Source organism: Larus michahellis, chromosome 15, assembly GCF_964199755.1.
Source record: "Larus michahellis chromosome 15, bLarMic1.1, whole genome shotgun sequence".
NCBI lineage: Eukaryota > Metazoa > Chordata > Aves > Charadriiformes > Laridae > Larus > Larus michahellis.
This window is the reverse complement of record NC_133910.1, coordinates 4,671,827-4,696,349: the sequence shown is the minus strand read 5'-3', so window position 1 is coordinate 4,696,349 and position 24,523 is coordinate 4,671,827. Positions and strand designations below refer to the sequence as shown.

At 42.1% G+C, this 24,523-nt stretch overlaps 1 protein-coding gene across 2 annotated transcripts in view; it reads left to right on the top strand.

The window, feature by feature from the left end:
• The first annotated feature begins 445 nt into the window (after nucleotides 1-445).
• TNC (tenascin C) overlaps nucleotides 446-24,523 on the top strand; it is a 123,416-nt gene continuing 99,338 nt past the window's right edge. Inside the window, exons 1-3 of one of the 2 annotated variants that reach the window (XM_074608698.1) lie at nucleotides 446-557; nucleotides 11,653-11,712; nucleotides 17,989-18,124. In XM_074608698.1, the coding sequence (XP_074464799.1) occupies nucleotides 11,662-11,712; nucleotides 17,989-18,124 (187 nt within the window). In that variant the 5' untranslated portion in view covers nucleotides 446-557; nucleotides 11,653-11,661. The remainder of the gene's footprint in view (nucleotides 558-11,652; nucleotides 11,713-17,988; nucleotides 18,125-24,523) is intronic. The other variant, XM_074608692.1, reaches the window with a different exon arrangement.

The following is a 24,523-nucleotide window of genomic DNA, read 5'->3' as shown; positions in this document are numbered from 1 at the left end:
TAAAGCATTTTCTTGGAAGAGGTTGGCAGAGTGATTTACCTGCATACAGCCTTTTTCAGGACAGAGGTGACAGTGGCTCCGAAAACAAATGAAAGTTTAGTTTCCTGCCTGGCGCAGGCTGAGCCTGTCAGCCCAAGAAGATGGAGGGGCGCTTGGGGCAGTGGGTTATCCAGGCCCATTCACAGCTATAACTGGAATGTAAATAGTCTGAGCTCCTAAAAGAAAATGTTATCTTGCCTTGAATTTAAATACTGTTTCAACTTTCCTAGCTCTCAAACCTCTGGTGTATGTTTTTGCCACTGCAGCGCTTGGAGAAATCTATTTTCTGTTATGCCCTTCTGTCTCTCAGCTCTCTGAATGTTTCTCCCATCTCACCCTGCCCTCTGTCTTCCTTCCAGCCTCCGCGAGCAGCCCCGGGAAGAATAGGAGACTATTAAAAGAAACCACTACAAAGAGCTCACTGTGCAAACTCCCTCCAACAATGTCCAATTACACAACACAGCACTGCATCTACAAGGCAAGAATTGCTGCATCTGCTCCGCAGAGCCCCGACAAAGGTCAGCTTCTAACAGCAGTGATCTCTTCTTCACTGGCACTTTTCTTTCCTTTCTGTGTTTCTAGCATTTCCTTCTGTCGCTGTTACCCAACACCTTTTCTTGCACCTCCCCTACCACACACCATAAAATTTTGTGTGTAGTTCCCATTCATTCATCTTACTCTAGGGAATATACTTCCCCAGGGATTCTCTGGAAATCTGCAGGAGAGCTTTTCTGTCTTTAAAACACTCTCTCTTTTTTTTTTTCTTCTTCCTTCCTCTTCTCTTAGAGCCCATTGAAAAGATATATGTATATATTTTCCATCTGTTTGAATTAAGTGCATGGCACAGTTTAGTTTTTACTTAATACAGAATTTATTAAATCATTCACTGAATCCTTTGGTTTTTGAAAATGGCTTTTGCATTGAAAACAAAGAAGGGGGGGGGGGCAGCAAAGGAGGGGATCTGAAGGGCTTCCAAAGGAACAAACTCTCTCCCTTGTAGCTGTAGGTCTCAACTGGGACGTTAACTGGTCCTCGCAGAGGATTTTTGGTACTCCTGCATCCAATGACCAGACTCAGGACTGTGTCTGAGGCTGTCCCAGGAAGATCTGTGATGGGCAGGAGAGCAGCCAAGAGAGGGGTGGGCAGCAGCTAAGGGAAAACAGCTTAGACTTCTCCTGTGTTTCTCAAAATAATGTTGACCTTGGCTTTGAAACTTTTCTTTCATCTGCCCAGCTTGCATTTCATCTCTTCACTTTGAATCCTTTGGTATAACTTGTTTTATCTGGATTATTATTATTTTTTTAAAAAAGCCATTGTGCAGGGTCAGATAAATTCAGTGGAAATTGTAATTTGATTGTTCTTCAAATAATAAACAGGAATTGTTTGTTTTGGCAGCAAGTAGGAAAGGTCTTACTTACATGGGCATACTTGGCCAAAAAGCCATAAAGAACATTTGTACACATAGGAATGATATATTTTGTCTCTCCTCAAGGGTTTGCAAATTGAATTTGAATATGCTGTAGCAAAGCTCTGCTTGCTGTGCATGCTGTAGCCCATTCAGCACGACAGAATGGCTGGAGAAAGGAGTGGCTATTAGGGTACCTAGCTTTTTCCTAATTCCCACTGATTAAACTCCCGATGTCAAATAGCAGATGTTACCTTAAATTCAACTATTCTAATGTTTGCTCTTCCCTAGCTGCAGTAAGGTTCAGAGTTTGGTGTGTTGACATAATTCGGTGTTTTAGCTTAGTACAGTAAGAGATGTGTGGCTGTAGGGACAAAACTGAAATAGTACTGTAAACTGAAGTAGTGTTGTAGGGACAAAACTGAAACAGAGTTGGGTTGTTTATGCAGCTAATGGTCTGGTTTAATCTCTCTCATCTACTATATAAAAAACATCAGCTGGATAATATTCTTGCAAATAAAATATCTTTGTAATGTCTGGGTATTTAGAGCTTCCCTTGGGTATAAGTGTCCCTGAGAGAGGACCAGCCTTGAACAGCCAGATGGAAATTACAGAAAGCTACGATGGACGGGGCGTGGAAAAAAGCGTTTTCTTGTTGTTTCAGACTGAACTTTCTGTAATATCCTTATCTAAACGTTCAGAAAGAAACTATAAAGCTCTCTTTCAATTTTAGCTAGCCCAGCATAGAGAGGAAGCCCCTTTCTTTACAGTGGCAGACAAATATTTTGGTGGCACTTTAACCACTTCCTGGGAAAAACTTCTTCATCAGAACTTGTTTTGAATGTGATTGCATTGTGTTTATGTATTGTATTTCCAGGCTGGAAACAAAATCCAAAGGTGTCCGGAATCTAATTGGTTATGAAGGGCATAACTGAAACCATGTGCCTTGGGGCCAGCTAAGAGATACCCAAGTGGCAGTTTCTTTCTTTATCCAAGTCAGGTATATTCTAATTCATGGGAAAGGGGGAAACAGGGGGCAGCACCTTGCTGAAGAATTAAGGCTCCATTTTGGGACCAGGATTTGTCACTACATCTGGCTTTTAACACCTCCATACAATCCTGATGAACAAAGTTATGTAAAAATGGATCATTACTAATGTGCTACCTTCTCATTAACTACTGTTTACATCCAAATGCACGAGTGCTGTGCGCCCCTTTGATGGTGCTGTCTTCCTTTAACCTGTCTCAACTGGGAGCCCAAAGCACAGAGATGAGTTTTGCTTCTTATAAAGCCATGTCAGCTGTACCTGGGCGGCCTCCGTATGGATCATACCCTTCATGAGCGTATCCGCTGTCTTGTGCGTGGATGATGACATCCTACCGTGTTTGAGGGACCCCACAGAAAGCCCAGCTGCAGATGGGTAGGGAGAGACAAGAATGTTTCTGATGAGATATGTCATCTTGCAAAAGCTAGCATAGTAATTTTTTTTTAGAAGTTGTCAAAAGAGCCAAGTCTTCACCGTTTTTGCTACTGCCTTTAGCAATAAATTCTGCCCTATTGACTTTGCTAGGGCTGCTTTGAGTTTTGTCTGTACACAGACTTGTGTCCTTTTGTTAAATCCTTAAACAACTTTTGCTGAACTTCCTTGAGGCCATGCCTGAATATGCAGTAATTTACTGATGCTGAGTATGACCATGGATGGTTACAGTGCAGCTCTGTGGGATATTTTGGGTTTTTTTTTCTGTACATACTTTGGCTTAATTCACAGTGAACGTCTTAGGGAAGATTTTCATTTCCACTGAATAGGAGGCATTCTTTCAAAGCCTTTCACTATGTTAAAAATCCTCTAGCCTTAATATTATGTTTAGCTTCTGCTGTTAACACTGAAAAATATTTTGATTTGAGAGGACTAGTTGTTCATCTCTAAGCACTGATTGCAAGCTGAGGGAAAACGTGCACGTGTTGAATTCAGCCACATCTGCTGAATGCTCTCAAACGATATGTGGGATTATATAGCCCTTAAAGAGAAAAATTGCAGGGATCTAAAAAGGGCTATTTCCTTTCTCCCCCTTGGTGAGATTTTGAAAGAGAAATAGATCTGTCTGAAGAAATGCAGTGCCTGGCTCTATGGTTTTATGCATGTTTTTAAGTGCCTGCTTAAGCCACCTGTGTATGAATCGGCCTCTGTCTAGAAGCTGTGCATCCACGTTGATGGGACAACAAGCCTGGGGCTTTCAGAGATGTGTAAAAATGCCCATATGACTATTAGCCTGAAGCAGGCTCATGTCTAGCCAGCCTCAAATACAGGCAGAAACGTGGCTGCTTGCAAAGAGTGGTTAGACGAGCCTTCAACGAATGCAAGCAAAGATGATGACCACTGGTTCCATACGTGGGGTACCGGTAACAGTACCCCGAATCCCTTTGTTGTACTCTTCTTTACCAGCTGGGGAGAAACAGGACTCGGATAGCCGCCTCAGACAGCTAAAGAGGTCAAAGGAAATCCTTTTGCTGTGCTTTGATTGCAACCTACTGGGATTAAGAGAGGCAAGAAAGTGTAGTGGATCCCAAGTTTCAGCCATCCATTAGTGAGGAAGTGTCATAATCTTGGCTTAGGGTTTTAGTTTAAATTTAAACAGCCCGTGTTTTCAGCTCTAGAAGCTGTGGGTTTGCTCTCTGGGGGAATGATGGTGTTTTTTCAAGCAGCTGGTTGCGTGGAACTGACTCCCCTGCAGAGATGAAAATGTGAATGTGGCAAATACCAAATACCAGGCCCTGCTGTGAAGAAATGGGGTACCACTGTTTGTCCTCTCTTCCTCCATCCATGGTCCCATGAGTGAAGGTCCCTGGCTCTCGTATTGAAAGCTCAGATTAACAGCTGACTAATGTTTGGCTGATAAAATCATTTAACCATAATCCCAAATGGCAAAGTTTATAAATGATGGGTTCATGGTTTTGTTTGTTTGTTGGGTTTTTTTTGGTTTTTTTTTGTTTTTTTTAAGCGTAAAGAGAGGGGTGGAAGGGGAGTTGTTGTTTTGGTTCCATTCTTATTTGCTTTTAACCTCAAACACAATTGGCACAGAAAAAGAATTCTCCAAAGACTCTGAAAATAGCAAATCTGAATAAGAATAATATTTTGCAAATGAGATAGCACAAGTGCGCACAGTATCCCGGCAGTAGTGCTCAGAGGAGGAACATCAGCAGTCACCTCCAAGGAATGAAGGCATTAATCTCAGGAGCAGAAAACAAAGAGGAAACATTGAAGCAGACACCTAAACATGACTCATTACACCATTTGTCTCAATTAACATACTGAGACAATGGACTGATTGTCTCAGGAACATTGGGTCATGTTATACCCAAGGGCATGTGTTGAGGAGGAATTAGCCTCTTGTCATGAAGTAGTGTATAATGCCCTCCTTAGACAGTAGCTGAGTCATCAGTCATGAAAGAGGCAATAAATCCTGAAGAGGAAAAGCGGTTAATTGGTTAGAGCAAAGGAGCTAGAGCTCAGGGCTCCCTGGCCCAACCTCTGGCTTTAGAATGACACGTTGAAGCCCTGGGCAAGACATCTAACCTTTATGTGCCTCTACTTCCTCAAAATGAGATAAATTATATCTGTCTCATAAGAAGGGCTGCCTTTTGACTCTCTTGTTATTGAACACAGTGTCTCATACTCATTATTGGATATGTATCTCCTCGTTCCTATGAGTATTGAAAATTTCTGATTTAAAGCTGCAAGACTGATAGGGAAGTTAGATGACTGCCCTAAGGTGCAAAGAAGGGAGATGGAAAAAAGCCACAAAAGACATAAACATGAGAGAGAGGAGGGAGTACCAAAAATGGGGAGGTAATAAAGGTTTGACCATTAAATACTTTGTTTCACAGTGATAGATACAAAGGATGTTAAATGTGTTCTACGGGAGAATAAATGATTCTTTTAATCAATGAGCCATTGATGTTGCAATGCAATAATTAATGTTGTTGACTTGTGATTTTTAGAAGGAACTTTTTCTTTTCCAATTCCTGTTCTGTGTCCTAGAAACCAGAGGGGCAGGGATTTATGAGCTTTACTGTTTTTCTATTTAGTGGAGATTGATTTTTCTTGATGGAGGAGATTGAAAAGGGGACTTGTCCTTACTTCTTGAGCTGAGAGGCAAGATGATGCTTCTCCGGCTTACTCTAATTCTATATAGCTATGAAAAAATAGGTAAACATATTTCAGCTGAGACCAATACTGGTTTGGGAAGGGATTTCATTAGTGAAACAGATTTGCAGAGACAATCTTTGTTTTAGTACTTAATGAAGGTGGGGCAGTTTTGCTTTTCTACTGTAGACTTTTAAAGAATCTGATTTATCCTCTCTTTCTGTGTCTGTCCTCAGACTACTTTGGACAGTGATATCTTGAAGAGTTGGCATAACTTTGCAGACTGACTTATGTTACAGTGGATGGGATGAAGTGTTCTAAATTAAAGTTAGTTGCTGGTGTTGGCATCAAAGTGATTTATCCACAGAAGTTTACATTTGCTTGCCGGATGCGTGGTGCAGTTACAGATGTTGATGGGAGTTGCAGTGTTGCAGGGAGAAGAGGGCTAGCTCTCCTGAAGCCCAGCCCTACTGACACACCAGAAGAAACGAATGCAAGCATAAAGGGAAATGCTAAAAGGCTAAGGCAGCATCCCACTTTACATTGCATCTTCTTCCCTTTGAGCCTTTTTCACATGTAAATTACTGAAGAATAGATTCAAGAGTGAAGATTTGCTGTTGGCCTTTATGCCATCTCTGTGTCTCACCTCTTGTTTCATTTTACTTCTGTCTTTCAGTGAGCAATGGTGACTCTGCCCCTTGGTCTTACTAATATCTGTTTATAACACCTCAGCTCACACGTCTGAATTCCTCCTCTTTCTCTCTGTGGTCTAGAATTGTTCCTCTGCCCTAAAAGACTCTCCACAGAGCCTTTGTGTCTGCTTGGTTACCTGAGTCTTTGCCAGATATCCCCTCTAGATGCCAGTGTGTCTATTATAATGCCACCATCTAGAATCGGACCCTACCTATGCCTGTCAGAGACGGTTCTTCAGTTACGTTTTCAGACTACGCGTGCTCTTATGGGAGTTTTTCATCAGACTCAGATCTCAGTCGTCTTGTATAATTTACTTTTCAATAAAGCTTGTCTCTCTTCTATTTCTTCCCTGTCTTTGCCCCAGTCTCTTTCTTTCTCCTCCTCATTCTCTGTCTTGAACTTCCTTACACCTGAGAATGCTTTTCCTCTATGAAGGGGTAATAGCTTGTTATAGCCTAAATAGCAAAGAGTTTGAAGCCAAGTGTGTGTTTTCAATGCAGGCAGACCTTGGTTGCACTTCTTGTGCTCCAAGAAAGCCTGACATGAGCCAGTTCAGATCCAAATCAACAGAGAGGCAAAGCGTAGTAACTTGTCCTCTGTGTCCTGTTAAAACAGTTGCTACGTGTCTGACCCACTCTGAGTATGACTAAGGGAACTGCCTCAGTCCCTGCAGATATGATCTAGTCCAACTATAAGGCAAGATTTTTAAACAGGGCTTGTTACACATATAGTGTAAGGTTGTAATGCACTTGCATTTCCCATTTCTGTGGTGTATCTGTAAAATTCTGGGCAAATGGCTGAAAGCAAAAAAAATCCTGAGTGATCTGTCATCTTATTTCTTACACAAATGGTAAAGTTTGCATATACCAACAAGTACATATGACAAAATAAATTATGTTTACACATCTGGATGAATGAATATTCATAGAAAGGTTTTGGGTCCATCTCTGAATTTTATTCTGGTTTTTAGAATCTCCCCTACCTTGTTCTGTGTAGGAAACACAATTGAGTTGGTTACAGACTGTGATACTCGTACTTATATGGAGCGGCGACTTGCCCCATATATGTTTTCCACCACTTCCCTGATAAAAAGCGACATAGGTAAGGAACGGAAGTATAAAAATTAGTGATGGTAAAAACTGGCTGCACAGGGAACGTATGTGAAACACACTGCTGCGATGCTGTCCCCGGTTCCATATGTGCACGCAGGCTTCCTTTCTGGCTTACTCTGGTTAATCTTTGGATGCCACTATTCCTTTTCCTGCTAGGAAGGAGGGGAATTTCATTCCTTACTTCACAAACCCAAGACAGCTCTCTGAATGAAATGGAGATGTTAGCAGGTAATCCAAAGGAGTGGGTCACAAAATGCTCCAATTTCCTAGGTAGTTGCCTGAAATGAAGGAGCCCTTTATTCAATGCTATTTTGAAAAGGAACAAGGCAGTTCTAGTGTGTTTGCACTTTCCAGCCTATGTCAAAGGGGGTGTCTCTGTGTGGTCAGTCCGTGAATAGGGTACCTAGCCTATATAAATAGATAATGATCATCCCAGCTTAGGCATAATTTTGAGTTTTCCTTTTGATAGCAATGTGACCAAAAAGTATGAGGTAGGTAGTGTATGCATGGAAGGTATTGATTTCCTGTGAGACAATAATGTCTTTAACAGAAAAATATTTCAGGAGGGAGCAGGATCACTGCAGATAGTTGATAGCTTTTGCAGGGACTAGTGTTGTTAAAGCAAACACCTCAGACTGTTCCTTGGAAAAGTAACTTAATGGTTGAAATCGTGCATTTTCTGCAAACTAATTATGGGTACAACAACGCTGAGCACTTCCAGAAACTCCTGACTAATTGTTCCTTAAGGGGAGGAGCGGGGGGATTGCTTAGCATCCAGATGTGACAAAGGATAGGAAAGCCTAAACATGTTTGCAGGGAATTGTAGCAAAAAGCCAGCATGGCACGGCAAAGCTGAAGAGAAGCTCACTGCTTCCTGAGTTTCAGGCCCTTGGTCTGGAAAGCAGGTGACAGTATCCCTGGTATCCATGACTGGATTTTTTTAGCTCTTTTTGGGTTGTTTTAACCCAAGCACAGCAGGCAGGACAAGGCAAATGGGGAGCTGCTGTCTGGCCATAGCTTTTTCACCAAACATATGGAGCAAACAGAAAACCAGACAACTGAAGGGATTTCACCATCTGTCACAAGGAGGTCGAAGACTCCATACAATTAATTACCCTCTGAGTTTTCTAGGAAAAAGATCTCCTATTTAAGAACACTTAGATTTTGGGGTTTAGCAGTAAAGTTGTGGTTTCTTGGCTGTCTCCTCAGGGGGCAAGTGAGCTGTAGGTTAAGAACTGTTTTCCTCAAAAGCTGCCTTCACACGCCTGGGTTTGTTGTTGCTTTCTGATGGGAAGCGATCAGCTAAAGAGCAGACAGTGCTGAAGATCATGCAAGTTCATGTCTTCTCCGCTCCTCCAGTTCATCCCCACCCAAACCCAGGGCTACAGTCAGTTCTCTTGAAATCAGTCAACCCCTGCAACATTGCCTGCCTCAGAGCCTCTTCTGCAGAGTCCTTGGTTAACTGTAGTAGGGGAAATAGCTGAGGAATAATAAGAAACATACTATGTGGTGATTGCGTTCCCCTCTCTCCCTCACAAATCTTCAAAAAGTGGCTGCCACGGCCTTTTGAGCAAGGTCAGTAAAGCCTTTAGAAAGGCAATGAGTTTGTGGTTTTCCCATGGCGTGCTTTGTGAGCATGGTGCTCAGTTGGCCAAGCTAAATTGTGCTTTTGATAGTCACTGCAGGCTGTCTTTAAAAGATGTAGCAGAAAACCAGCAGCATTAGTGAGAAGTGAGATTTGGGAAGAGATAATGCTCTACCATCTGCCAGGGTATTTTGCAACTTAGTATGCTAAAGCAGTGGATCTTCTAAGCAAGTCACCTGTTAAAGGCACCTAGGTACGGCTTCAGAGTTCTTGGTGTGATAAGGATCAAAGTCTCATCATGAACCTTCTCCAGTAACATCTGTGCCTACAAGTGGTTGCTGACAGAAGTATTAATGGTGACGGCAATTAGACGGTGAAGCCCAAAGGGTGAATATGGATCTGTTTATATTTTTAGCAGTTTATTTTGCAGCAGAGGACTATGCATTGAAGCATTCATTTCTTCTACTATTGTGCAAACAACTACAGGCTGAACCTTGTTTGTTTACAAATCAAAATGTTTGGATAGCAGGCTTTCTTGGGGAGACACTCTAAATCCAGGGAGTGAAAACTATTGTGCTCTCAAGTTACCTTTTTTAGTGGAAAACAAGAAAATGAAACAAATCTGACTGCATCCTGGGTCAGAGCTTGTAGTTGATTTAGACAGTCAGATCAACTTTGCTCTTGATTACGAGATAAGACTCTTATTTCCTTCCCCGCTAGTGAAGAAAAATTATAACCAATGTACAATGGCAATTAAGAGCGCTAAATTCCCAGGGGAAGATGCTGTACAAATGGCTTTTGATTGCTTGTTGTATTTTTTTTGTTGTTTTGGAAATGAACTGTTTCACAAAGACTTTAATCCATTTTATATATTTACTACTTGACAAATGAGGCTTCGTTCTTTTAAAGACGCTAAAAATAAACCTGAAATCATAACAAAAGCAGCTTGATAGTCTTCAGATGTGAAGCTTGCAGGAATTACTTTTTGGCCTCCTGAAACTAGATTTCTCCAAATGGTGAGGTTTGCTGGGCAGTCTGGTCTGCACTGTTGGTGTGACGGCTGCCCTTTCTGCAGGCACACACTGAAGAGCTTCAGGGGAAAGAGCAGCTTTTTTCAGTAGCTGGTTCTTGATTCTTACAAAGATATTTCAAAAACAAACAAACGAAATCCCCAACACCAAACCAGCTCCAAACAAACAAATAATTACCCCACCCCTGCAAAAAAAGGGGCAAAATAATAATAATAATTTAATAAATAAGAAAATCAGGACTTCTATTAATCTTCAGATGTGAAAGTGGACACAGCTCTTCTTTGGCCTCAAGAAATGGGATTTTCCAAGTGGTTCGTTTTGCTTGACAGTTTCTTCCTGTTGGCAGCAAGATCTTTAAAAATTCCCAGACATCCACTGCTGATGGTGTTTGCAGGAAGTGCCAGTGCTGTTTCCCAGAGTCAAGCTGCAAACCCTGTCAGGACTTCTCCATTATCTAACAAGCCACACACCCAGCTTCACACCGTGAGTCATTTTACTAACAGAGAAAGGCCGAGTGGATGACTGGGATTTTTTTAAAAACTTGATGCTAGTAGGTAGCCAACTGTTCTTGGAAATGGAGCAGTTTTGATTAAACTTATCTGGAGGAGTTCTATCACCACCAATTCCAGCTAGGGAGAAATTTAGAGGAAGGGCTCAGGCCAGCCAGTGGTTAAGTGGATGAAGTCAGATTCAAGTCATCTTCTTTTTGCAGAGGTTAATTGTGGTAACTCAGTCCCATTTAGGAGGGTGACTGGGTTCAGTGTTCAGTTACTTACCTAAAACTGGTGCAATTCTGATAGGAAAGACTAACTGATTAAGATGCTTTCCTAAGATGTGACACTTCAAGCAGTAACTTGAACCTACTTTAGCACAATTATTAGGAGTGCCATGGACACTAATTTCTTAGTGATTTCTTGGGATTTATATTTCATTATTGTGCTGGTTTGGGGCTGGGATAGAGATAATTTTTTTCATAGTACCGAGTATGGGTCTATGTTTTGGATTTGTGCTGAAAACAGTGTTGATAACACAGGGATGTTTTCGTTATGGCTGAGCAGTGCTTACATGGGGTCAAGGCCTTTTCTGCTCCTCACCTCACCCCACCAGCAAGGGCTGGGTGTGGACAAGAATTTGGGAGGAGATGCAGCTGGGACAGCTGACCCCAACTCTGCCCAAACGGATATTCCATGCTGCGACATCATGTCAGTATATAAAGCTGGGGGAAGAAGGGGGTGACATTGGAGTTACGATGTTTGTCTTCCCAAGTCACAGCTATGCTTGATGGAGCCCTGCTTTCCTGGAGATGGCTGGACACCTGCCTGCCAATGGGAAGCAAATGGATTCCTTGTTTTGCTTTGCTTGAGTGTGTGGCTTTTTCTTTACCTATCAAGTTGTCTTTTATCTCAACCCATGAGTGTTGTCACTTTTACTCTTCCAATTCTCTCCCCCATCCTGGAGAGAGAGCACGGGGGAAGAGAGCAAGGGGCTGTGTAGTGCTGCATTGTTGGCTGGGGTTAAACCACAACAGTTAATAGAATGAAAATGTTTTGATTTCATCCCAATGTGGTGTGAAAAGAAAGAAAACCTTTGAAGTTTTATCTTTTCTATAACATGGATTTTTAATTTCTTTTTCCCCTGACAGATTTTTGTAATGAAACGTTCTGATATTGCTGCAAATTCCAGCACATGCTGCAGAGCACATGTGAGCACGTAAGATATTGCAAATATGGTGACTAGTGTCCTGGTGCTTGAATCAATATCAAGTCTGACATACACAGCATTGACTGTGGTGGTAGTTCTCATCACGTTACTCCGATTTAGTTACTGGAATACAAGATCTTGTGCTTAACTTTCACATATATTGGGATTGCCTCATACTATTGGTTTGAAAGTGGATGGCAGACATGAATTACCCTCCTTCCAACATCCCACTTGCACACCCGGAGAAGTTCAAGTGTCAGTGAGACTCCTGTCCTAACTGCAATAAGCAGCCTGCTGTCCTATGCAGATGTAGCACCGACTTGTTTTAGCCCTGATGCTGTAATGTGTTAAGCATCTGCATGTTGGCCTGACTTTAGAACTGAGTAGGACTCTAAGAAATTTGCAGTGACGTACATTGCCACGGGAAATCATTTTTGTATGCCTCATATGGAAGAATGGGCCAAAGCCATGCTCTGCACTAGAAATGAGCAGAACATTTCGGAGAATAACACTGGACTGATTAATTTTCAGTATTTTTAAGCTTTGAGGTATTTTGTAGAATAACTTTTCAGTATTGCAACAGTATTGTTGGTTTTATCACTATCATTATGAAATAGGAAAAATTCTCAAGTATCTCACAGAAAGGAAGTCAAAGTAAATTGAGATTTTCTGCTCAGAAGTTTGCATTTAGAATACAAGCTTAAAAAGCAAGCGAACAAGGGAAAAATAAGCTGTAAGGAAAAGGAAACTCAGAAAGAGAAAGATTCTTCCAGCAGTCAAAAAAAATCATGTCTGAAGCATGGTTTGGTGGCGAAAGATTCTCTTTTTGAATATATGGATCCAATTAAAATTGGAATAGTGTGCATCCCTTACTGGAAAGTTGCATGTACCTAATTGACTAACAGTGGAAATGAGGGTGAATGATTAACAGATGGGACAACAATAGGGAAAGATGAAGAATGTCATCCCTTCTAAAAGTGCGTTGATTAAAAAACAAAACAAAAACTTGTTAGAAAAAAGTTTTTGGATTGTTCCCCTCATACCAAAACAAGCGCGTTATTTACAGTTAATATAAACGTAAATGGTCTATGAGCTCTTGAACAGCATCAGCAATGAATCAGAAGAAAGATGAGTTCTGCCTTTCTGAGTTCGAATGGAGCCATTGTATAGGCACGAACCAACACCAAACAGACCTCAGGCACTTGAAAAGCTGCACTGCAAGTCGTGGTAGGGGCAGCCTTTGCTTAATCTTCACAAAAGTGACTTTGATAACTAGCCCTTTTAAAGTAAAACTTTACTGGAAGTAATTTTTTCCATTTTTGTGAGAACAGAACTCTGGCTTGATGCTCATGCTGCTATACCACTTGGGCTTAGAGTTTAATTTATGAGTGACAAAGATCACTTTGTCTTTCTCTTTCCTGAAGTGCATGTTTTCCTGCATGTCTTTGCTCCCTTCCCTCCAGTAGTTTGTTCTGCCTAATTACACCGAGTGTCACGGCACGAGCAGGTGGTAAGCGTTGCAAAGAGCTGTGCTATCCATTTTCCCCAACCAGAAGCTGCCTCTAGCGTCACTAAGGTTTCCATAAGGCTTGTTTTGCAACTTGTTCTGTTTTGCAGAGCTAACATTTTCTCCAGAGTACACCAATTTTTCTTTGTCAGCCTTTCAGTTCAACTATAACAGAAGTTTGCAAGGAATTCAACTAGTTTTTACTGTCCCTCAAGACATTTTGCTGAGCCCTATTACACAATTTGCAGATTCTTGTGCTTTGCATTATAAATCACCTACTGTAGTGCATCTAGCTGCTGAAGGCAGCTAGCTGTATATGCCTCATTATAAACTTTCACAGTATATCTTGCATCTTTGAGCAGTTTTCTAGTTCTGCTGCAGCTATGCACATGCCTCAGGCAGCAGGGCCAGTACTGATGGAGGAAAAAACAGTAGCAGGTTCTAAATAAGTCATTATTGCTACTTGAAACATAATGCTGTTTTCTTAATGACACAGGCATTGGTGGCTGACAGGAGGGAAAATGCCTGATCTAGTTGTTAACTCATCTTCTCTCCCACTGTGGAAGCAAACTTAAGTCTGTGCAGCTTTCTTTTTTTTTTTTTTTGAGTAGTATTTGTGATTGGTGAGAGTGGAACTAATTTGAATAACATAACTAGTTCAAAAAGAAGCACCTCTTTATAGTTGTCCTAAATTCAAATCAAACATTGGCTTTTTATTTTTCTGAAGTACGTATTGTGTGTATTTTCTACGTTCTTGGCACAGTTGTCATATGCTGGGTCAAAAAATCCCCAACTCTTAAACAAAACAACTTTCTTCTAAATTCTAGAGCATCTCCTCTTCTTGGTAAGCAGGCCACTACTTAATTTTCTGCATTTGATCTCTGAGTGGCCTGTGAAAGGAAATTGCTCAACAAATCATGTTCTTAATTTACAAATGAATCAACATCATATTAAGAAATAAACCTCATAAAAATCCAGCTAACATATTCATATACACCAGCTTTTATTGTTGCTTTGTTGTTTCTGAGGAGGCGCCAAGACTGAAAACTTAAAGGAAGTTCACTATCATCTTCTAGTTATGAGGAGCAACATAAAAGAGGAGGTTTTATGATAAACTCTTCTGTTCCCTTTTTTACCTGCTCTGTCTTGCATGGCATCAAGTACATGCTTTTCACACTTACATTCTCATATGAAATAAGAATTAAAAATGTCTACTGGCAGGATATTTCTTAGAATCTTGATTTGGTTAAAAGTAGGATAGATTATTCCTCTACCCTTGCAAGATGTGTAATCATGTTATCTTGAGAAAGCTGGCTTTGCACATGCAAGAGAACTTGATCTTATGTTTCCAGGCAGGAGAAGGAAGATTGGCTATAGGATCTTGGGTACCCTGCCATCCCTCTGAGCATGTAAATCTGCTGCAGAGGCACTGCAGTTATTCTTTATGCTCTCACTCAGCTGCCAGCTACCCCTGGTTTACCCCAAATCTCTGAATCTCAATTTTTACTGCTAAAATCAACGATTAAAATTCTGCTAATTTATGTCCATCTATCACAACACTAATGAAGCAGGCAGCTCTTTTGCAGCTAAGCTCTAGTAATTTTCACAATGTAGATGTTGCCTTCTTTATCTTGTCTATCTATTGGAGAGTGCTTTGACCTGCTGGGGAAAAAACTTTTAGGTGAAAGTGTTCCCTGTTCTACCCAGGAGCTCTGTAGTAAATTCTCCTTCTTGCCTGCCTTAAAGACTTGGATACAGTCTTCTCTAGCAGCTCATCTGGGGTGAGTTGTTCTCCCATTCCAAATGCTCCACTTGATATGGGACATGATACAAATATGGGAACTGCTTCTTGTCCTTGCTCCAAGAAATATTTAGCTAGTGACACAAAGCAGAGCATGTTCATGAGGAGAAGCTGAGAGGCTGCCAGCTGGTAATTAGTGACTGCTGTGGGAGTTTTGACTCAAGGGTTCCCATCTTTGCTCCAAATCCAACAAATCTGGGAATTGGTCCTAAATCTCCTTCACCTTAAATAGCTTTGGCTGTTGACATTGAGTTGAAGAGGACAGCACTACCTGTTGTCTTCTGGATTTTGTGTGAGATGGGTTCCACCTGCATTGGTGCTCTCTAGGAGACCATTTTGAAGAGAAGCAACTCCTTTCAGTCCAGAATTAAACACTGGATTTTCTTCAGGCTCCAACTCTCTCCTAGTCATTTTTAATATCTTGGTGATCTGTTGTTTGATATACTGGCTTCTTCCTGCAAAACATTAAAGGAGACTTCCTTTGTTACTGTGATAATTAATGAAGTGTTTGCATTTCTCAGTAATCCCAAATGGCTGGGCACAGGATCAAGAACCTGTCCTTATTTACATTGTCCTTTGAAGATTTTTATTCTAAATGTGAAGGTTCTCACCTCAACTGCAGCTAGAGAGGTGAACAGATTAGGGGTAAATGAAGTGTTGACATAAATGGAATTGAAAAAAGTATAAATGAGAGAGAAGTGGATTTTAAAGTGATATTTTTCAGCTTGCTCAGAAGTTTGCCTGCTTTTCTTGCTCTGAAATCAAGGTATAAATTGCATTGGGTCTGATGATTTCAAAGCAGCATCCTCTTAATTTTGAAAGGATTTTGCTTTGAGACACTCCTGTAAGCTAGGATTGATGTTGGGGTTTTCCGGGTGAGGAAGAATGTCATGAAGGGACTGAGCACCACCTGAAAACACACAGGATTTCTGGTGGTGGTGGGAAATGTGGAATACACATCTCTGGCTAGTGCCTTAGTATCTAACCTCTTAATTAGAAGCCTATATGTATGGGAGAAAAGTAATAAATGAAGGTTAAGCAAAGCTGAATCCTGTGCTGTTTATGTCTTTCTCAGCTAAAGTTTCCCACCATTCCTACAGTCATCTTTAAGTATTTCAAGTTGTTGTTTGTTTTTCCCTGTAATATTTTTGTTAGCAATTGGGATATCACTGAACGGATGACAAACACAAAGCGTTCTCAGCAAGAAAGACGTGACCAAGGCTGACATGAAAATTCTGTCTACCTCTACCCTTGTAAAAGAAGAGTGGGAAAGGTCCCCCCTAGGTCTTCAAATGTGCTTCATTACAATGAAGTGAGGTATTCTAATGTGACCTTGAGAGTTAAACCTCAATCGTGTGCATCCGGGCAGTGTCCCTGGGTCAGAGCTAGTATATTCGCCCAGGCAGGATTACTCAGAAAGCCTGTGCGATTTAGGGAGGCACAAGAGATTGCGCTGTTCTGAAAACCATGTGCCACAAACTTAATACCGGATGCACAGTCACATGAAAACAATTGTTTAAATGCTAAATGAAACCTCGTAACAAGGCCCAAAGCTCCCCATTTATGGTCTGACTGGAGCCCCAGCTGCGTTTGTGAGTGATTTCCCTGATTTCATGGCCCAGAAAGCGAAGCTCCAGCTGTCTTTCTGGGAGAAAGGTGTCCTGTGTTGCCCCAGGAGCACGGCGCGGAGGTGGTGGAGGAGGAGGAAGCCACCCCAGCCTGGAGCACCAGGGACGTGCAGAGGAAATGACTGCCTACTGCTTTGGAGGGGATAATTTCACAGAGGAGGAGCTGGCTAAAGCCCTGTGAATATAATCTGGCCTAGGGCCACGCAGAAGCTAGGAATGACCTTAAATAGTAGTCGAACTTGTGTTAGCATGTGCTGCCTGAACAGTGGCTAGGGACGGCCTGGACTGCTGACTCACCGGCTGCTGGGGTGAGAGCTGGCGACTCTACGGCTTGCTCAACGTGGAAGATGGATGCTGCCTTATTCATCACTGTTCAGGACAGGATGTTGTAAGGTGTCCACAGATGCTTGCAGGAATCAACACGTCCAAATTTCCTTTGCGTCAGAGCAGGGAGTCTGTATTTCTGTGGAATAGAGGCCGCTGGCTACGAACTACAGCAAAAGCCAAATTCAGCTGAAATCTAGATCAGGCTCTGGATGCTGCTCGGGAGTCTGATCTGCAGTGTGGGCGTTGTCCTGCTGTTGTCCCAAATCTGAAGTACATCGCTGCTGTTTTAACGAGGAATTTTCATGGGCATTTCCATTCATATGTAAAGGTTATGCTTCAGGGGCAAAGTCTCATCTGTTAAAAAATTTAAAAAAAAAAGCTTCCTCTTTTGAATAAAATTTGTAAAAGTGTGTACTGGGTAGTGGGTGGCAAGGTCTTGGTAGTGGGGAGGCTGCAGGGGGCCTGTGTGAGGAGAAGCCATGGCTGCCCCGTGCCGGACACGGCCTTGCTGCAGGGCATGGCTGGGCCTGCGAGCTACACTGGTGGTGCCTCTGTGAAAAACGTATTTTAAAAAGGAGCAAAACGCCACACAGGCAGTGAGGATGAGAAAAATAGAGTGAGGAAGCCACCCCGTAACCACCCAGGTCAGTGAGGGAGGAGAGGGGGCAGGTATTTCCCTGCAGCCTGGAGAGAGGGACGGGCCAGAGCTGACCCGCGCTGCAGCCCCTGGAGGACCCTGTGGTGGAGCAGGGGGAGGTTTCCTGACAGGAGCTGTGGCCTGCGTAGGACCACAGGTGTTTTAATTTGTTTCTCACTTTCCAAACCTTTTTTAATTGGCAATACATTAAATTACTTTTCAAAAAAAAAATGTCTGTTTTGCCCCTGGCTGTAGTTGGTAAGGTATCTCCTTGTCTTTACCTCAGCCCACAAGTTTTCCATTTTGTTTTCTTCCCCTGCCCTGTTGAGGAGGGGTAGTTTTCTCAATCTCCTAACGTTTAACCAAAATCTGTTCAGGAAGAACCGATGCCTCAGCATCAGCATCTCCATCAGAACAGCCATCGCTGCCCATGGCCTTGGCAGCTGCTGTACATCCCTGAGAGCCTGGGAGGTCTGCAGGAAGTGCAGGAGGTACCGTACAGCTGGAAGCTTGGTAAGCACAATTTACATACACTTTCTAATTCTAGGTGGGAATATAATGTTACCTTGGGCGAATCGTTTTAAAACAAATCATCTGAATCAGACACCTGCCTAGGTAATCACCATAGCAATTTCAAAACAAACAATAGTAACCTTAAAATTATCAAGAGAACCTAAGGAAAATGAAGACGTGGGTTGCCGTTTTGGAAAATATTTAAGATTATGCGTATATGGTCTTTTTGCAGACAAACATGCACTTGTTTACCACAGGCACTGAACTGACCAAAAGACACATGACTACGTAGAACTCTGTGCCTGAAATAGTACATATCACATCTGTGCAGACCTCATTAATTTGGCTAAAGTATGTACCTGCAAAAGCTCTGCCACACTAGGTTCAAAGGGACCTGTGGCTGGGCCTGAATATAGGTTGAACAAACTCCTGCCTGTCTTCTGGGTACCGTGCCAATGTATCCAAAGTGAATCAAGAGCTGAAGCTTGTCAGCGGATCATCAGTCCCTGAGCCACCCCAGTATAAATGCTGTTCGGTGGATGTTCGTCCCTCAAGCTGGTCAGGGAACATCTTCCTTAACCGTGTGTATGCACATTTTTCCTTCAAAAAGTCATGCATGCAGCTGACTGAACTCCTTGAAATCATCATTTGGATTAAAGAGAAAAACAGTAAACATGATTAAATGGTTATTAAAAGGAGTCTGGAGGAAGGAAAAGGGCACAGGCACCCGTATATCTCACTCTGGGGTATCTGCGTCAACAAAGCCAGAAAAGCAGCTGTTGGGATTGTTAGCAGAGAGCTCTGAAGCGATGATGTCTTTACATGAAAATGTGCAGTTAGCATCCTGCTGTGATAGTATCAGCAGCTGCTTCTAGCTTCAGCCATTCTCTGGAGTTCAGGCTCCACATGCAAACCAGCTGAACTCTGTCTGTCCACATCGAGGGGGGAATACTAGGCACTTGGACTGGCTTCCCTGCTCTAATCTGGAAGGATCAACGAGTTCACGGCTCAGGAATGCTCCTAAGAAACCACAACAAGGGAATATGAGCAACTGCAGACATGGAAAGTCTGTGCACTACAGACCCAACTTCCCTGCAGAGAAGGGGAAAAAGTAGAGGGAGGTGGGGATGACCCAAAGAAGGAAAAGCTCCAGGATTTCTGACTCATGTCCCTTAAGGGGTCTTAAAGCAGCACATCATGCTACTTCCTATGGAGAACATGGGATTTCCTGGTGGCACCTGAAATAGGCCGGGGCAGGTCTTGTCCCCCTAGCCCTCCCCTTGGTATGTGTGAGCTGTGCTGAGTGCGATGCACATGTGCATGCAGCACTCTAACGGCTCGTGTAGCTGCACCTGCTGGAGGAAGGGCATTGAATAAGAAAGTGGCTCTCAGATGACCGGTGATCTTCGAAGACAAATAGCAAAAAGGATTGTATGCCACAGACCTAATTTTGCAAAGAACCAGACCTTTGATGTGTGATTTCATTTAAAAAAAAAAAGGGGGGGGTGGGGCAGAAAGTGAGAAAAGAGGAAATAAATCACCATTGTAACTGTTGGTTGCTGGTATAACCTGTTTTTAATGGTATTTCTTCTTTGTCTATCTTACAAAGCAGATGGGTCTTGTTTTGCACTTGAGAAGATAGAAGCTATAAAAGGCAATTAGTAGAAGAATATTTCTGGTTTTACAAATTCTAGAAATGTGCTAGTTCTGCATGTTGTTTATGATTTTTCACTTACTCTAGGATTTTTTCCAAAATGGCCAGTGACTTTGGATACCCAAAACTGGGACGGTTGGTGAATATGTGCAGGTATATACAGACAAAAAGCATGCTATGGGTGTGTTTTTAAAAAAGGAAAGGAAAAAAACCCAAACAGATATTTATACCTAATGGGAATGCTGTAATTTCTCCAATCTGTTAACAGATAAAGGACAGACCATACAACAAAAGGAGCATGACAAAAGATTTTAAGAGATATTTTTTGACTAGCCTCACTTAGTCTTTGATTATTATTTTTTTCCAGTCAGATGTTCCTAATGGAAAATTACAACATGGCATCAAGCAACTCAGAGTTTATAAATGTGAACAGTAATTCTGATATGACAAACACATGTTTATAAAGCATGGTAACTATTAACAATTGTAAAAATTTTGTGGAAATACTTTTTATTCTGTTCAGCATAGTGGTGTAAGTACCTACAAAGGACAGAATCTTTCAGCTGGATTATGGGGAAAAATCCTTACTTGGGACTAAATACCGCTTTGGGTTATAAAACAGAAAAATCTCATTTCATGGACTGTTGTGTTTACATCACGGCTTTTGATGAGGGCTGTCCTAGCTTTGACAATATTCTTTTCATACCCCTCTTTCCCCAGCTGAACAACCCTGTATGCTTCCCAGAGCAACTCTGTATCTGCAAAACTTTTCAGACCGATAACCCTGCTGACTTCCTGTCTACAAAAGAAAACAAGCAGGAGGTTGTTGCTCTCGCTAAAGAAATCATGTTGTCTAGCTTAACAATTTCACATGCTTGTATATCTAGACTCTGATGCCCTAAAAGCCCAACTCTTCTGAAGAAATGCATACTGCACATACTTGAGATTGTCTGACTCATAACACTGGTGCCAGGACTTTGGCTTTTTATTTCTATTTATTCACCATGGGAAACCTAAAGTACAAATACATTGGATGAAAGCCTGGCTCCAGTGAAGTCAAGGACAAAATTCTCATTGATTTCTGTAGGTAGAGAACTTAACTTCTGTGCTTTTGGTTGTACTTTACTGTTCCTGGCTTAGGGCTAAAGTGACATTTGAAAGGGTTCTGTTACCCATAGTGATGAGGAATTCCAGTGGCACTTCCAAACACAGCCCATGTGTACAAGAAGCATCTGTTTCCATCCTGAAGAGCTTGTAGCTTCTGAAGTAAGCCAGATTTGAAGCAGTGCACAGTAAAGATTTTTTCACTGCAACACATACTCAAACCTTGAGTCTGTTTGAAGCTTCTTTATGTCAGGCAACGGGGGGAGAAAAGGAAAATGTGGCTGACCTAGGTGTTGATTAGCTTTTAGCAGCACGCAGAAGTTTGGTAACAAGCAGTCTTCATGTGATGAATCTTGTGCCCACCTGTCCCACAAGGAGAGGCCACGTCCAAACAGCCCAGATTTTGATGTTTCTTTTGGTGCTAAAACAGCCCCTTGGGTGGTGTAAGCTGCCCAGCATAAATTGCAGCAGCACTACTGTTACTCTAATTTGTGCTGTGGTACCTAGTTTTTCTAGAGAAGTGAAAAGAATAAATTTCAGATTATACTGTAGTTAGGGAGCTGGATTTGGCTGTAGCCTTCTTGTTAAGACATTGCAAGGGCTCACTGTCTCTTCATGTGCTTTGTCAGGTACAAATTCTGATGAAGAATCTTTTAAAAAACAAAACAAAGCAACCAAAAAGAACCCCAAACCAAAAAACCCAAACCTAATAATACACTTCGGAAAGTAATATATCAAGAAAAAAACCCCAAATATCTTAAAGTGCTTAGCATTTGAGTTGAGAAAAGTCCATCAGTTAACAAAAATAATACTGACAGCTCCCCAGTGCCCAATTAATCATTTGCTTTTAACAACTGAAACTCACAGGCAGACACAAAGTGGAACAGGAAAGCAGGAGAAATGAAATGGTCCTTTGTCTTGTGGCTGAACTTGTTGCCCTTGCTGGGACACAAACAGTTCATCTGGGCAGAGAAACCCACTGGCCCACTTGGCATCCTGCAGCTCCTGGCATGTGTTAAACAGGTCGGTAGGTGGTCTGGCACAGACCTCTCGGACGTGCTTTCTCACAAGGTCCCTTGCTTTGCAGGGGGAAAAACAGTTCAACAGCAAGATCTTTTCCATAGAGTTCATAAACTGTTTCATGGTACTTAGAGGACTCTATGAAATATGTAGCTAAACTTCAAAATATAAATGAATTCTGTAAGGCTGTATAGTTATTTCAATGCTACACCATACAACTTTTATTTGGTTTTTTTTAATGATGCATGCAACCATTTTAGTAGAGAAACTGTAGATAAAACAGAATTTGTGCATTCAGAAATCATTAAAATTATCAGGTGAAATAATTTGGCTGAAACTTTTAGCTAGTCTAATTAAGAATTGCAGTGCTTCTCTCTGCCTTAATACCTGTCAATGTATTTTAGCTCTGAAGGCTGTGACACGTTTCACTTGCTTCAAATCTATTAGAGTTGATTATGCTGGTAGTTAGAGTCTTTTACTGCTTTATTGGTTTTATTATTATATTGTTATTGCAGGAATATATTAATCTTTATATAATGTATGCCTGCTTTACTCTAAACTCTTGGAAGAACTTTCAGGTTTTAGTGGGGAGTCAGATGGAAAAAGGAGGAAGGATATGGAAAATTCAGGACATACTGGCCCAATTCAACACACCTATAAAGGGTGGGTTGAAGGAGGATGGAGCCAGGCTCTTTTCAATGGTTCTCAGTGACAGGATGAGGGGCAATGGGCACAAGTTGGACCATAGGAAGTTCCGTTCAAATACACGGAAAAACCTCTTTACGGTGAGGGTGACAGAGCACTGGAACAGGCTGCCCGGGGAGGGTGTGGGGGTCCCTTCTCTGGAGACTTTCAAGACCCACCTGGATGCAGCCCTGAGTGACGTGCTCTGGGCAGTCCTGCTTTACAGGGGAGTTGGACTGGATCATCTCTGGAGGTCCCTTCCAACTCTGAAGATTCTGTGATTCTGTATCAGATGTATCAGCTTAATGTTATCTGTTAGTGCTTCTTTCTTCAGAGGTTGTTAGTAAAACAACTGCTACTTGAAAGGTAACAGTTGTCCTCTACAACCTTTTACTTACGTTGCAGTGGTGGGGATGCCAGGCCATGACTTCGGAGGTTGAGGCCGTGAGACATTACCGAAGTTGACAGAGCCTCAGCAGTGTTCCTGCTTATCAGCTGGATCAGCAAAAAAATGACCCAAGGTGGAAGACTGTCTTCCACTGGTGTTTACTCTGGTGCACTTTTGCTCGTTTTCTTCTGGCAGCTTAAATTGGTGCATTTTGCATGTAATACACGAGGATTATGTGTGCTGATGACTTCATGAGTGGGTGTCCTGTGTCCGGCGGGGACAGGGTTAACCCCGCCCAGGCTCCGGCAGGGACACCGGGATCCCATCCCGCGGGAGCCGTTTCCCGCCCGGAGCTGCCGGGGGCGGGGGCAGGAAGTCGCCGCTTGGAGCGGGCGGGGGCGTCCCGGGTCCGGTGCGTGAGGGGGTAACCGGGTTTGTTTATTCCTCTGTCCCTGTTGTTGTTTTCCTGTTCCCTTTTGCTGTTCCGTTCAACTGCCTTTGTCTCAACCCAAACCCAACCGGCGGCACCTGGCTCTGTTGCCGTCTGAGGCCAAACCACGACAGTGGGTAACTCCTTAAGCATATTTTGTTTGATAGAATTGTCCAGGCTTTTTATTTTAAATGTTTGCTTCAGTTGCCGTTTAATATAAAGTGCGTAAGCTATGTACTGAGCTCTGTCAGCTCAGCGACTGTTTGATTCTTTTCTTTGAACTGGTTTTAGATGGGTTGTTCCTTATCAGTGGAAAAGTGGCAAGGTGGCCCATGGTTAAGAAGAGCCCTTCCCAGTACATGAGCTAAATGAACTGTGAAATGAAGAAATAGGGATTTAGATATCGAGGGAGTTCTACTGGAAAAAGTGACAACGGCAACAAAGTTAAAAGGGGCTTTTGAAGCTGAGATGCCCAAATTTTCTTAGTGTCCCACTTCAAAAGATCTAGACCTTAGTTTTCCTGTGTCTTGTATCTTTAGTGCAGGCAATAAGTTGCCCTCTTTCATGAGGAACTTTGTTGTGTACTCTTGGAAGCTTTCAGGCAAGTGTGTAGTGTGGGAAAGGGATTCCTAAAATATATATGAACAACAGCTTTTCATTCAGAGTCTGTTCTGTGTGCTAAATCAAGAATTTGAATGTGCTACTCAGCTGAAAAATTTTAATTAGTTACTTTTTTTTTTTTAAAACGAAGGGGTGCAGACAATCAGCTTTGTGTCCGACTATCAAGCATAGTCATCTCCATGAAATCTGAAGGCCCAGACATTGCCACATCTACCTTTAAAGCATTGAAGAGTTTGTGAGTTCCACCAACAGACATGAAGTCAACTCAGCAGAATATTTTTGGGAGGTGTTCCCACTTCCTTTCCAGCCAAATGTACCCACTTTGGTCTGGACTGGCCTCCTGAATCATAAAACGTTTGCATCTGCTTCCCATTACTGCCTCCTTCATTGTGAATTCCATAATGTCAGCGATGTTTCTGCCTGACTGGTTTTCGTACGAGTAGATAACACACTTTATTCCTTAAGAATCTGTTCTGAGGGAGAAAAAAAAGTCACTCT